A 10,330-nucleotide genomic window follows, 5' to 3' on the forward strand; every position below is an offset into this window, starting at 1 on the left:
TTTAGCCATAATACTATTAGAAGTTTGTTTAAATTATAAAGAGGGATTAAGGTCAACTTCTTCAATCATGTCTACTAATTATTGACCTTAAGTGCCATCAAAGTTCATTCCAAGGATGTCTTCAATATTAATGTCATCAACTAAGGTAGCTAAATCTATCTCTATTTCATTGTTTTGCCAAGTAGAAAAACCTTCTATGAAATTAATATTCATTACTTCATTTGCACTTGAAGTAAGATATTTTGTTAACCATTAGGTGAATTCCTCATCATCCTTCTAATCATATAATCTATGGCCTATACAACTTAATAAAATAAGTTTAATTATATTAGATTGAGTCAATTCATTTAAAAGCCCTTTTCATCATTAGAGAAACCTCTAATAGTTAAGCAATAGTTATATTGGCCTTAATTTCATTCAAGTTTTTTTATGAATTATAGGATTTATTTTTGTCTTTAATTTTTAAGAAAAATGAGGAACTACATTCTCGTTCAAGAATCCTAGGACCTTCCTACTCTTTTGTAGAAAAAAATTCCTCTACATGAATTTTTTTCTTTCCTATTTTGGATTTCTAAGGAAAGTTGGATTTAAAATTTGAGAGAAATGTAACTTTTTCATGTTGTCTATTGCCTCTCTTAAGGCTTTGTTTAAATCAAAGAAGTGAAGTAATTCTTTTGAATTATTTTTATTTTTTATTGAGGTAGGAAAAAGAGAACTAGTATACTTAGATCTTATCATAATTACTAAGGCCGACATGTTAGGAAGTTCTTTATCTTCACTAAGAAATTCTTCATGAGGAATGTAGTTTCTTTGAAAAGATGAAGGATCATCTCTAATCTTTTGAAAACCTTGCTCTTCGGTTGCTATTTCTAAATATCTTGCATCTTCTGAATTTGTTCTTGATTTTATTAGCTATATTGAAATCAGCCACTGTTTAATAAAATAAATCTTCTTTGTGTATTTAAACTTGAGGAAAGATATTGGATTTGATGATTATTATTATAATCATAAAATAGATAAAGAGGTCTCAAGTTATTATCTAAATTTGAGGTTTTTGCCTCCTTTAAATAATCTTGGGCTTGTTGTTGATAATTTCTTAATAAAAATTTTAAGAGAACTACCTTATCAGGTTGACTATATATATTTGTAGGATGGTTTCTCCTACAGTTTTTATATACTATTCTATTTTCTATTCAACAACTATGCGGTGGATGGCTTTTTCTACAAAAGTAGTGCACCTCATGTAATTATCATTGTTGATTCTTAAAGCTTTGGGTAGAATTTTTTTGAGGATGAAATTGGGAATTTGAATTCATCATGCTTTGATTCTTATAAGATGGAACATACAATTACGATCCTTCTTAATTTTTTGGTAATTTTACTAGTTTGAACAAATTTAGCTTATATGCCTTGATTAGGTATACCGAGTGCACCAAAGCCTTAAAGGATGTCTATCAGATTCTATGGAAGGTGGAGCTTGATTTGGATTTTGACTCTTAATTAAAATAATCATCTACACTTGTATTGCCTTTATTTTTTAGACAAATTTATTTAAAAATCTTTGCTAGCTTTAAAAGACTCTATTCTTAAAGTCTTCCTTCTATCTATTATTATCTTCAAGGTATGTGAATTCAAAAAGAATGGGAGGTGGTTTGACTTCTAAAAGTGTTGGACAATGGTTTATGGATTGAAATCAGATTTCCACAATCCTATACAAATGTCTTTGAAATTTTTCTATGTTTTGAGCATGTATAGAAATGAAACTAGGGTTTGTGTGATCTTCCTTCTTTTCTATTTATTTTTGTTGCTTGTCAATGTCTTTGACTATCCGAGCTATTTTTTTGGTTTTTTTAAAATTATCTAGCTTTTTTTTAAGGATTTTTCAAATTATTCCTTCACTATTAAATCTTTAAATAAAAAAATAGATGAGAGTATCATCTATGAGAAGAGTTCTAACAAATCGGATTAATAGGAATTCAAATCATCGAATATATTTAGTAATTTCTTCTCCTTTTCCTTGTCTCAAAGAAGAAAGGCTTGTGAAGGCATTACTTTGTCTTACTTCTAATTTAAATTTTTTTAGAAATGCTCTCATGACCATATCCTAATTTTTAAAGGTTTGAATAAGTGGTTTCTATACCGTTTGTAAGCTCCATCCTTCAAGGTGCTTAAAAACCACACAAGGTAATAACTCAAGTTGGTTATTAAACATGTTGTAAGAAGTTTCATAAACCTCTCTATGTATGTCGATGGATCATCATCCCTAGTCTCTTTAAATATAGGGAAGTTGTGGGGCATATGATCTACTTATAAATCCTTTGAAATTACAATCAATAAATTTCTTGATTAAACTAAGAGATTAATGGGTGTAGGGTTGGAATTAGTCTCTCTCTTGTATTTCATTGTACGAGAAGGAGGTGTTGATTCTTCTCTTTCTTGATTTACCTCTATATATAAATTAGGTGAATCAAGTTCCAATCTTTTTTCTTCCTATTTTTTCATCTAGATTTACATCAAATGGATTTAATACAAAAATATCTTTTAATATTAGAAGTGCGGGATGTTTACTTAATTGTTGAGTTTCTACCTATTTGATCTTTGGTTTATTTTTCTTGATAGTAGCTTCAGGATTTTTTATAATTGGTGATAGGTTGGATTGCATAGATCTAATAAAACAATGCATTTATATGACTATTAACCTATCATTCAACTTAATGAAATTTTATCTACCAATCCACAAAAATTTTGATTTAACTCTTTTACTTGCAACCCACTTAAAGTACCTCCTGACAAGGAAAAAAAGTGGAACAACAACCAAAGAAGAATTTCTTGCTTAAGTATCACCCTAAGTAATATATATATATATATATATATATATTTCCATCTTTGATTATTATACAAAAATAGTATTGTATAGAAGTAATTCTAAGCAATCTTAGTTGTGAAAAGGAATTTTGTATCGAGATGGCAGAGAGCTCAAGTTCTTCTTTTTTCTTGCCTTTTTACAATAAGACAATTAGAAAATTACTTAATACAATGATTAACAACAAAAGTTACATTACAAAAATAATTCTTTGTAATCAATTCATACCATGTTATAAAGGAACTCACCTAATTGCATCTCCAACCAACCAAGCACTGATTAAGGAATCTCCAATACATGCAACTCTTCCAAATCAATTCCAAACTAAATATTTTGAATAAATCTTTTGGGATTGAGAAAGGAAAGGATTTTGAGGCTTTAATGAGTCCACAAATTATATTAGTAAAATTAATTAAATCTTAAATAAATTTGTTGAAAAGATGATTAAATCCTCCTACTATTAAAAAAATACCCTTAGTAGGAAAATTTACTAAGAGGAGTGATGACCCTTATAAATGAACTCTTATTAAAAAATCCAACTCCTTGGCCACTTCAAGATTGCATTCTTCTTAGTAATCCTACACACAAATACCAACCAACAAAACAAAACTACTTGCCTTCCAAATAATTAGAACTACCTCACTTTCGACAAATGTATCAAAATGTGAAGTAAAATACACCTCCACTCATCAAGCGTCTATTATAATTTACAACAATTTAATTATTTAAATTTTCTAATAAGTTTCTATTACTATTAAGTATCCAACAATTCCAAAAATATCCCAATCATAATTAACCTCAATCTCGTTCACATGTAATGTATTTTAGTTAATTAATATTAATTAGCTTACAAATTAATTGATTAAGTTGTCTAGTACTTTGTGTAACTTTTCTATTTTCTACCAATTAAATTAACCTTCAACTTCCACAACAACGACAAGACAAATAACACCAGGCACTCAAATAACTGACCATAGTTTGTATACACAGATAGGAGCATCAAAATCCAAGATGAGAGTTTCAGAGCACTAAGATTTACCACCAATGGTTGACTAGGACTTATCATCCTAAGAAGCAAAACCGAATCTGACCTAAAAATAATAATCACGTTTTGAAAAAGATTGTGATAGGTCTACTGCCTGGAGGAGCAAGCTGTTGTTTCTTTGAGGACTTTGGCTGCTGAGACCTTTTTCTCGTAGGTTCTCCACTAGTTCCATGTTCCTTCTCAACTGGGATATCCTCACCATTTGCTGTGTCTTGATTAGATTCTTCTAACAAGGTCGCTAGATCATTCTCTAGACACTCCCGGAATTGCCTGTTCAAATTGTTAACGAAATAAAACTAAGATCTATTAGCTTGGGGCAATTCGCAAAAATCTCATATACATTCTAAAAAACTAGGTACCTAATTCCATATAGTTCTAGTGTACATGAAATACTGACTGAGAAGCAGTTTGGGGGTTAAAACTTTACCTGGTTGATTTTGCAGCAAGAATAACGTCTGGGCCACGGATGGTCTTACGTTTAGATTGGAGCATCACTTTAAATGAAGCCGAACTTAAACTTTGCACAAATAGAGCTGTTGCTTGAGTTATGAGCGCAAGTGCATCACTGGATACAAGTCTTACATCCTTATCAAGCTTGATAATTCTCTTCACTCTGGTAATCGGGAACGCTGGCACAAACCTCTCACCATCAAAAGATTTCTCTCCCTCGTCCTGACCATCATCCAACATTTCGAAGCTCTTTTCAGCTCCGTCCACGTTCATGTCTTTGGTTTCATCCGGATCATCACCATAACGAGGGAGCCCTTCTTGAGGCGTGACAGGATCTGTATCCTGGGCGTCATCATCAGTGCCACTTTCTCCTAAGTCATTTTCGATTATGTCTAGGTTCGCATCTTTCGTCTCATCCAGTTCATGGCTATCATCGGAGAATTCGTCTCTAGGTGTGCCAGGGTTGTCAGGAGTGCTAAGGTTTGTCATCAGACCGTTTTCGTCGTAGCCCTTTTCTTCGTCGAGGTCATTTTCGGTCATGTCCAGATTCATATCTTTGGTCTCGATCAGGTCGTGGAGCTCTTCAGGTGATCCAGGAGTGTCAGGAGAACCATGGCTGTCAGGAGTGCCAGGATCTGTCATGAGACCCTCATCATCATAGCATGTTTGTTCTGCTCCTCCGCTACCAACCGAGTTCTCAAGTTCCTTCCCCCGCTGCGGTCTCTCATCAACACAGGAATCTGGAAAATGGTGGACATTGGTTCGTATCAGAACACAATGGTACACTAGGTTTCAAGTGAAGACTAATCACATGCTTGTCTGCAACATAAAATGTAGAAATTTGAGCGATTCGAATTGAGTTAAGATCCCCTAGATCAAAACACACGCACTGAGATATATCTAATTTTTTGTCCCACATAAAAAACTTCTGTAAATTGGCGAGTGAATTTTCAAAGAGACATATGGAGAAAATCAGCTAAGAATTCTACGAAGTCTAAATGAATCTCTCCAAAGACCACGCACCTGAATTTGTTAGATCTTTTGATGGAGGACCCGTTGGAATCACCGGAGAAGCATTAGTATTGGGAAATTCTTCCGGGTTCATGTCCATGGAATCCATTGCAAGCGTGTCCATACACATAATCGCGCAAGAGACGGCATCGATCTCCTCCTTCCTAGCCATTAGTATTTCTTCCGGCTTAGCTCCAAACAAATAAGCATACGCAGGTCAAGTAAAAATGCGTGCGATTTCACAGCATGATTTTACCAGAAACAATCAACTGCGCAAAGGGACATACGATCTGATGGAGCACAAGCCATAGCCAAGAAAATTGTAGCCATAGCGTCTTTCTACACTGCCAATAGAACTCTTACTTTACCGAGTTTCAATGCATCTTAGATCATCAATGCGCTGGAATCCGAAGTTGAGTGCGCCTCTGAATAAAAAAACTGCTAACCTACACAAATCACAGCAGAGCTAATAGATCGGCGGCGACAATTGTAGACAATCCCCTGCAATTTAATGTTCTCCCAACTACCAGCGTAACATCTAATACCGAAGCTGTACAACATTTCCCTAATAGCTCACCATTGAAATCTGACATGTATGAAGTACTAGGCGAAATTACAAGGTTACTAAAACTCCAAACAATTGCACAAAGAAGCCTAACATTGAACCTAACAAACTGGTCAACAAACGGGCACCGACGTCAAGAAAAGCTGAGTATAGATCCAGTGGGTAAGCAGAACTTCGATAGCAATGGGGATCAAAATGACAACGCTATCAATCGACAACATAGTAGCGTCCAAGCATCAGCATTCGCTGGGCGATTCGGGAAGAGCAGGGGGCTGAAGGGCGGGAAAAAGCCAGACCCAAGGCTCTTGTGCTGCTGTTTCGAAACTGTTCGTCAAGGCGAGACTTGTCATCCACAGAAATGACAGGAGTGGAGTGCAATCTCGTCTGCAACGACTAGTTTGGATTTGTTAGTTTGGATTTATGTTTGAAGAAGAAGCAGCTCTGAGTTGTCGAAAGTTGAAAGTTTGGCGATTCTTTACCGAAGATGGTTCTTCATTCCTACCATGCCGCCCTCCGGGAGTTAAGAAAGCTTTTACGGTCAATGGATCCGAAGAGGAAAATACCCAATGTCGTTTGGACGTTAGGGTTCGGGTGAACAGAACTCCTGCACATCGTGCATTTAGAGTCAGTTAGGTTCATGTTAGGTCTGAAAATTCCCCGCAGCTCTTGAGATGTGGATAAGTTGTGTCCTTGGAAACATGGTTCACATTAGGGCATATTCAGGCACAAGTGCCCTTTGGGACCCTACGTTCAGCTGACAAAGCTTTGCCATCAGGTAACGTCTAACAACCTGTGCTCTGCTAGTACAGGATTCGATCACTTGATAATGGGAATGGAGATGAGGCGGTTTCAACATGCATGCCTCTCAAGATTCCCAGCTCTCCTCCAACCCACTCAGAACTGCCTCAACCAGTGACTGCATCGTCACTGCCAGAGGAGAATCGATTGTTTGTGGTTAGCTCTTCGTTGGACATTTTAATTATATAAATAAATACATGAAAGTATTTGTAGTAGTTGCAAAATTGAATCTATTAACGAGGGCAGAGTTTGTTGAGGGTAAAATACATCTCACTATTTGTGACTATTCAGTCGTTGCCACTCAGTTGATGGAGCATGAGGGGGGGTCAATCAAGGATGGATCCGAAAAGCTCTCCGCTGTGAAGATTTGTGGATGCGAACCAATTTACTTGTATTATTGAGCAGAAAGTTAGATTCATCAATGATACATAAACATGATGTACATAGGGGAAGCGTCACTCGAGCACACAATCTGAAATTATTGCAGAGACCGAATTGAGCCGTCGCCGTTTATATCATGGACAAGAGGATTGAAGTACAGCTTCGCAGAATTGGATAGCAAGAGGTTAACTACTTGATCTGCAAGCCTAGAATATCCTACTGCCGAAGAAGCGAGAGGCACACCAAAACATCGTCATCTCCACAGATTCTTTCATTTCGCTCGGGCCTGTATGCAGCTAAGGCCACAACCGCATTGCCACAAGAAATTGGCCACAAGAATCAAACCTACAGGCAGTGGAGCGGAGCAATTGAGAATCTACTGAAACTTTTGACCGTCATGGGATGTGGAGTATCCAAAGATGACATTGCAGAACCCCGTCCCATGCGATCTGATGGCCGTAGTCATAAATTCCAATTTGTAAGCAAAGCCGCCTTAAAACCCAACATCCTAGAAACATATGCTCTCGACTCCACATACGTATCCTTGTTACACATCCCTTCTTCCGGAATCAACAATCCTCCTCCAACCTCGGTATTCATCAACACCCCGGATGAAGACACTAGTGTTGAGAATGAGTCGTATTTAGATCCCAGCTTTGCATTTCCTTTCAAAATGAGGGTTGAAGAGGTCAACGACAATACACCCAACACAACAGCATTGGCTGCTTTGAGTGGCGAGAAGGAAGCCAAAACATCCAAAACGGAGGAAAAGGATAAAACAAATGAAAATGTTCATAAGCGAATTGAAACCATATTTATCCATGATGAAGCGTTGAGCACAGAGCGTTGTGAAGATTGTTCAACTTGTCCACTCGATATGTTGTCCGAGGCAGCAATTCTCCAAGACCTGAGAAACACCAGCCCTGGGGTGAACTTTCACACCAATCTTTCCACGTCTTTCAGTTGCATGTTGAGTTACTGCTCATAATTGGAAATTAAGTTGAATGAGTTCGTTACGTCAGTTTACGAATACGTGATCCCTCAAGAGCCTGCACAAGTGAACCTGTGGAATTTGATCGCCAGTTAGCGGGATTTTTCCAGTAACAGAGCCTAACATGCTGGAATTTGTAGAACCAATCCAGAAATTTAGGGTTGCCCCGTCTTCCAGCTCTATGCTCTTGTAGTGGACAATGGTCACAAAGTATCATGGTTAAGCCCATCCAAGACTCTTGGTGAAATTTTTGTTGACTGCAGGATGATAGTACTATAACAAAGGTTTTAGGGCCAGAGCCCAGTCATTGGTAAGTCCTTCAACGAAAGATGCACATTGTCGACCTGAACGTGGACTGGTCTTGTGTTCTTATACTACAATCGTTATGAATTATAAGTCAAATTCAGAACGCATGCAATTCATGATGTTAGTTTCTAAACAAAAAACCGGTAAGGGGATGCATGTAAGAGAATTGAACTTGTGTTACCTGTAGCCTTTAACATGCCACCAAAGAGTGTAATTTCCTCGCACGCGACCCTTAGAAATCACCCCTGGATGCTGTTAAATCTGCAGACCAACTGAATGTTAAGAGAGACTATTTAGAAATTAAGAAAGAATGTACCGCGGTTCAAAGAAGGGCTGTCACTCATCCCTCATCATTGTGTGTCTTGTTGGGAAACAATCCCTCCACGAATGGTGCATCCTGCTCACAATGAAAATACAGCCTCGACTTCTTGTTAAAGCACGATCAAAAATGATTTTTTTATATCCCTCACAGGAAGAATCGGATGCTGGTATAACGCGTTGGCTGGAGAGCACCTATGAGAAGGAAGTGTACCAATCTGACCAGGAACAGAAACTTGAAGGGATCAAAGAATCTGAGGACTTTCAAGAACCCGCAGAACCAAACGAACCAGCTGAACTAGATGTTGTTAATCATGAAAAGGAACATGCTGATGAAGTCTCGGCAGCATTCTTGACGGAGAATTCCAAACAACAAGAAAAGCATATGCAACACGAGCAGCTTAAACGACAAGATCAGATTCCTGATGATTCTGCGGACGCAAACAAAATTTGGTCCGGCTCCGAGTTCAAGAAAACAAAGCTTCCTCCTCTTGCAATAGTTTCCTCAACACGTAAGATAACTTCTATCCAGCTCATCGTTGCATCATCAGCCTGCTCTTTATTGTATTGTGGGTAAATCCATGGTACAGTTCTGCACAAGATTGATGAACGTGATGTGCTATAAATTTCAGTTATCGAAATTCCGTCAAATCCATTTACGAAGCCCGCACTTCCCACTTCAACAAAGCATGGCTTTTTGGAAGTAGAGGTACCAACTGTGTGCGAAACTGAGAAATATGAAGACCACTCTGCCGGGACAGTGACCATGGTCCTTGAACCAGCGGAGTCGATTAACGGAGACAATTCCGACGAATCATCAACAATAACAGAGCATTCGGAAGGAACCCCAACCCCTGCAACCAAGAGTCCCACACGGTGTGAGTGGAGAACACCGCTTTGCGACTTACCTGACTGACATTGAAGACATTATGCTTTTGGAATCCCAAGAGCTCAATAGCCTGCCCCTGCTTCCGATGTTGGACTGCCACATCATTCTCATTGACGAAAATGATCTCATAAGTCGAAGTCAGGGACTCGTCTCCTAGTCCATTGACACCTCTCTTCACAAGATTGGAAATTGCATGAATGCCGTGTTTCATGTGCCTTCGAAAGACCAAAAACGTCAAGCAAGAAATTGTTTGGTCATCTTCGGTGCATATCTTTGTCCCCAGATTGGCAACAATTTGCACACAAGGGCTTAACTCCTCTTCCCACCAAATCCTTCAACAACACACCTTGCTCGACATCATGTACAATGTAGCAGCGCCTGATCTCAACACTTGCATGATACCCAGTTCTCCTAATTTATAGCATGCAAGGAGAAGCATTGTCTGCCAAGAAGTGGCGTGCTACAACTTATATCAGCACAATTCCTCAAAGTGAAGGCATCTATCCAACTATAGAAACGCACATTCACTGCACATCGTGCACCATGAGCCTTGATGTACATCATGGTCCCCGGCTCTTCGGTTGAATTCATCTTGATTTCAGAATGATTTTAGTATTTCGACAGTGGAAGACATCCATGTGCATTTGTTTGTATCATTTCTATTAGTTGAGGCATAGTTGAACTACTTTCGATATTTAAAAATGAGGTTCATT

The 10,330-nt window shown here is 37.9% G+C and overlaps 2 protein-coding genes and 1 long non-coding RNA gene across 9 annotated transcripts; 1 reads left to right on the forward strand and 2 right to left on the reverse strand.

Moving 5' to 3' along the window:
- Positions 1–3,822: 3,822 nt before the first annotated feature.
- LOC112290136 (uncharacterized) lies at positions 3,823–6,242 on the reverse strand. 5 transcript variants are annotated; one of them, XM_090255497.1, is made up of 4 exons: positions 5,738–6,242; positions 5,382–5,529; positions 4,336–5,098; positions 3,823–4,178 (listed from the first exon to the last, which is right to left on the reverse strand). In XM_090255497.1, exons 2-4 carry the CDS (start codon positions 5,497–5,499, stop codon positions 3,968–3,970), a joined length of 1,092 nt encoding a protein of 363 aa, XP_090111623.1. In that variant the 5' UTR covers positions 5,500–5,529; positions 5,738–6,242; the 3' UTR covers positions 3,823–3,967. The 5 variants fall into 5 exon arrangements, with proteins under 5 accessions (XP_090111623.1, XP_090111622.1, XP_090111621.1 ...); XM_090255496.1 differs by having other exon boundaries at positions 5,382–5,533; XM_090255495.1 differs by having other exon boundaries at positions 5,733–6,242.
- Positions 6,243–7,205: 963 nt separating this feature from the next.
- On the reverse strand, positions 7,206–9,828 carry LOC149987982 (uncharacterized). Of its 3 annotated transcripts, none has more exons than XR_016506165.1 (3): positions 9,637–9,828; positions 8,592–8,671; positions 7,206–8,020 (listed from the first exon to the last, which is right to left on the reverse strand). It is a non-coding gene; the product is annotated as an uncharacterized LOC149987982 (long non-coding RNA). The 3 variants fall into 3 exon arrangements; XR_016506164.1 differs by having other exon boundaries at positions 7,206–8,176; XR_016506163.1 differs by having other exon boundaries at positions 7,206–8,176; positions 8,592–9,320.
- Positions 7,511–9,874, forward strand: LOC112290138 (uncharacterized). Its single transcript, XM_024536129.3, has 3 exons — positions 7,511–8,041; positions 8,883–9,240; positions 9,361–9,874. The coding sequence occupies exons 1-3, from the start codon at positions 7,511–7,513 to the stop codon at positions 9,642–9,644; spliced, it is 1,173 nt and encodes a 390-aa protein (XP_024391897.2). The 3' UTR covers positions 9,645–9,874.
- Positions 9,875–10,330: the final 456 nt, after the last annotated feature.

This window comes from Physcomitrium patens, chromosome 13 (assembly GCF_059467195.1).
Source record: "Physcomitrium patens ecotype Gransden chromosome 13, ASM5946719v1, whole genome shotgun sequence".
Taxonomy (NCBI): Eukaryota; Viridiplantae; Streptophyta; class Bryopsida; order Funariales; family Funariaceae; genus Physcomitrium; species Physcomitrium patens.

What these genes read in the sequence shown, in the direction of transcription:
- LOC112290136 (XM_024536128.3), bottom strand. Translation starts at nt 5,541, where the DNA reads ATGGCTAGGAAGGAGGAGATCGATGCCGTCTCTTGCGCGATTATGTGT. An exon ending in AAAAGATCTAACAAATTCAG is followed by an intron (nt 5,099 to 5,381) that starts GTGCGTGGTCTT and finishes ACCATTTTCCAG; the next exon opens with ATTCCTGTGTTGATGAGAGA. An exon ending in CTTGCTGCAAAATCAACCAG is followed by an intron (nt 4,179 to 4,335) that starts GTAAAGTTTTAA and finishes CAATTTGAACAG; the next exon opens with GCAATTCCGGGAGTGTCTAG.
- LOC112290138 (XM_024536129.3), top strand. Translation starts at nt 7,511, where the DNA reads ATGGGATGTGGAGTATCCAAAGATGACATTGCAGAACCCCGTCCCATG. An exon ending in TGAGAAACACCAGCCCTGGG is followed by an intron (nt 8,042 to 8,882) that starts GTGAACTTTCAC and finishes TATCCCTCACAG; the next exon opens with GAAGAATCGGATGCTGGTAT. An exon ending in TGCAATAGTTTCCTCAACAC is followed by an intron (nt 9,241 to 9,360) that starts GTAAGATAACTT and finishes TATAAATTTCAG; the next exon opens with TTATCGAAATTCCGTCAAAT.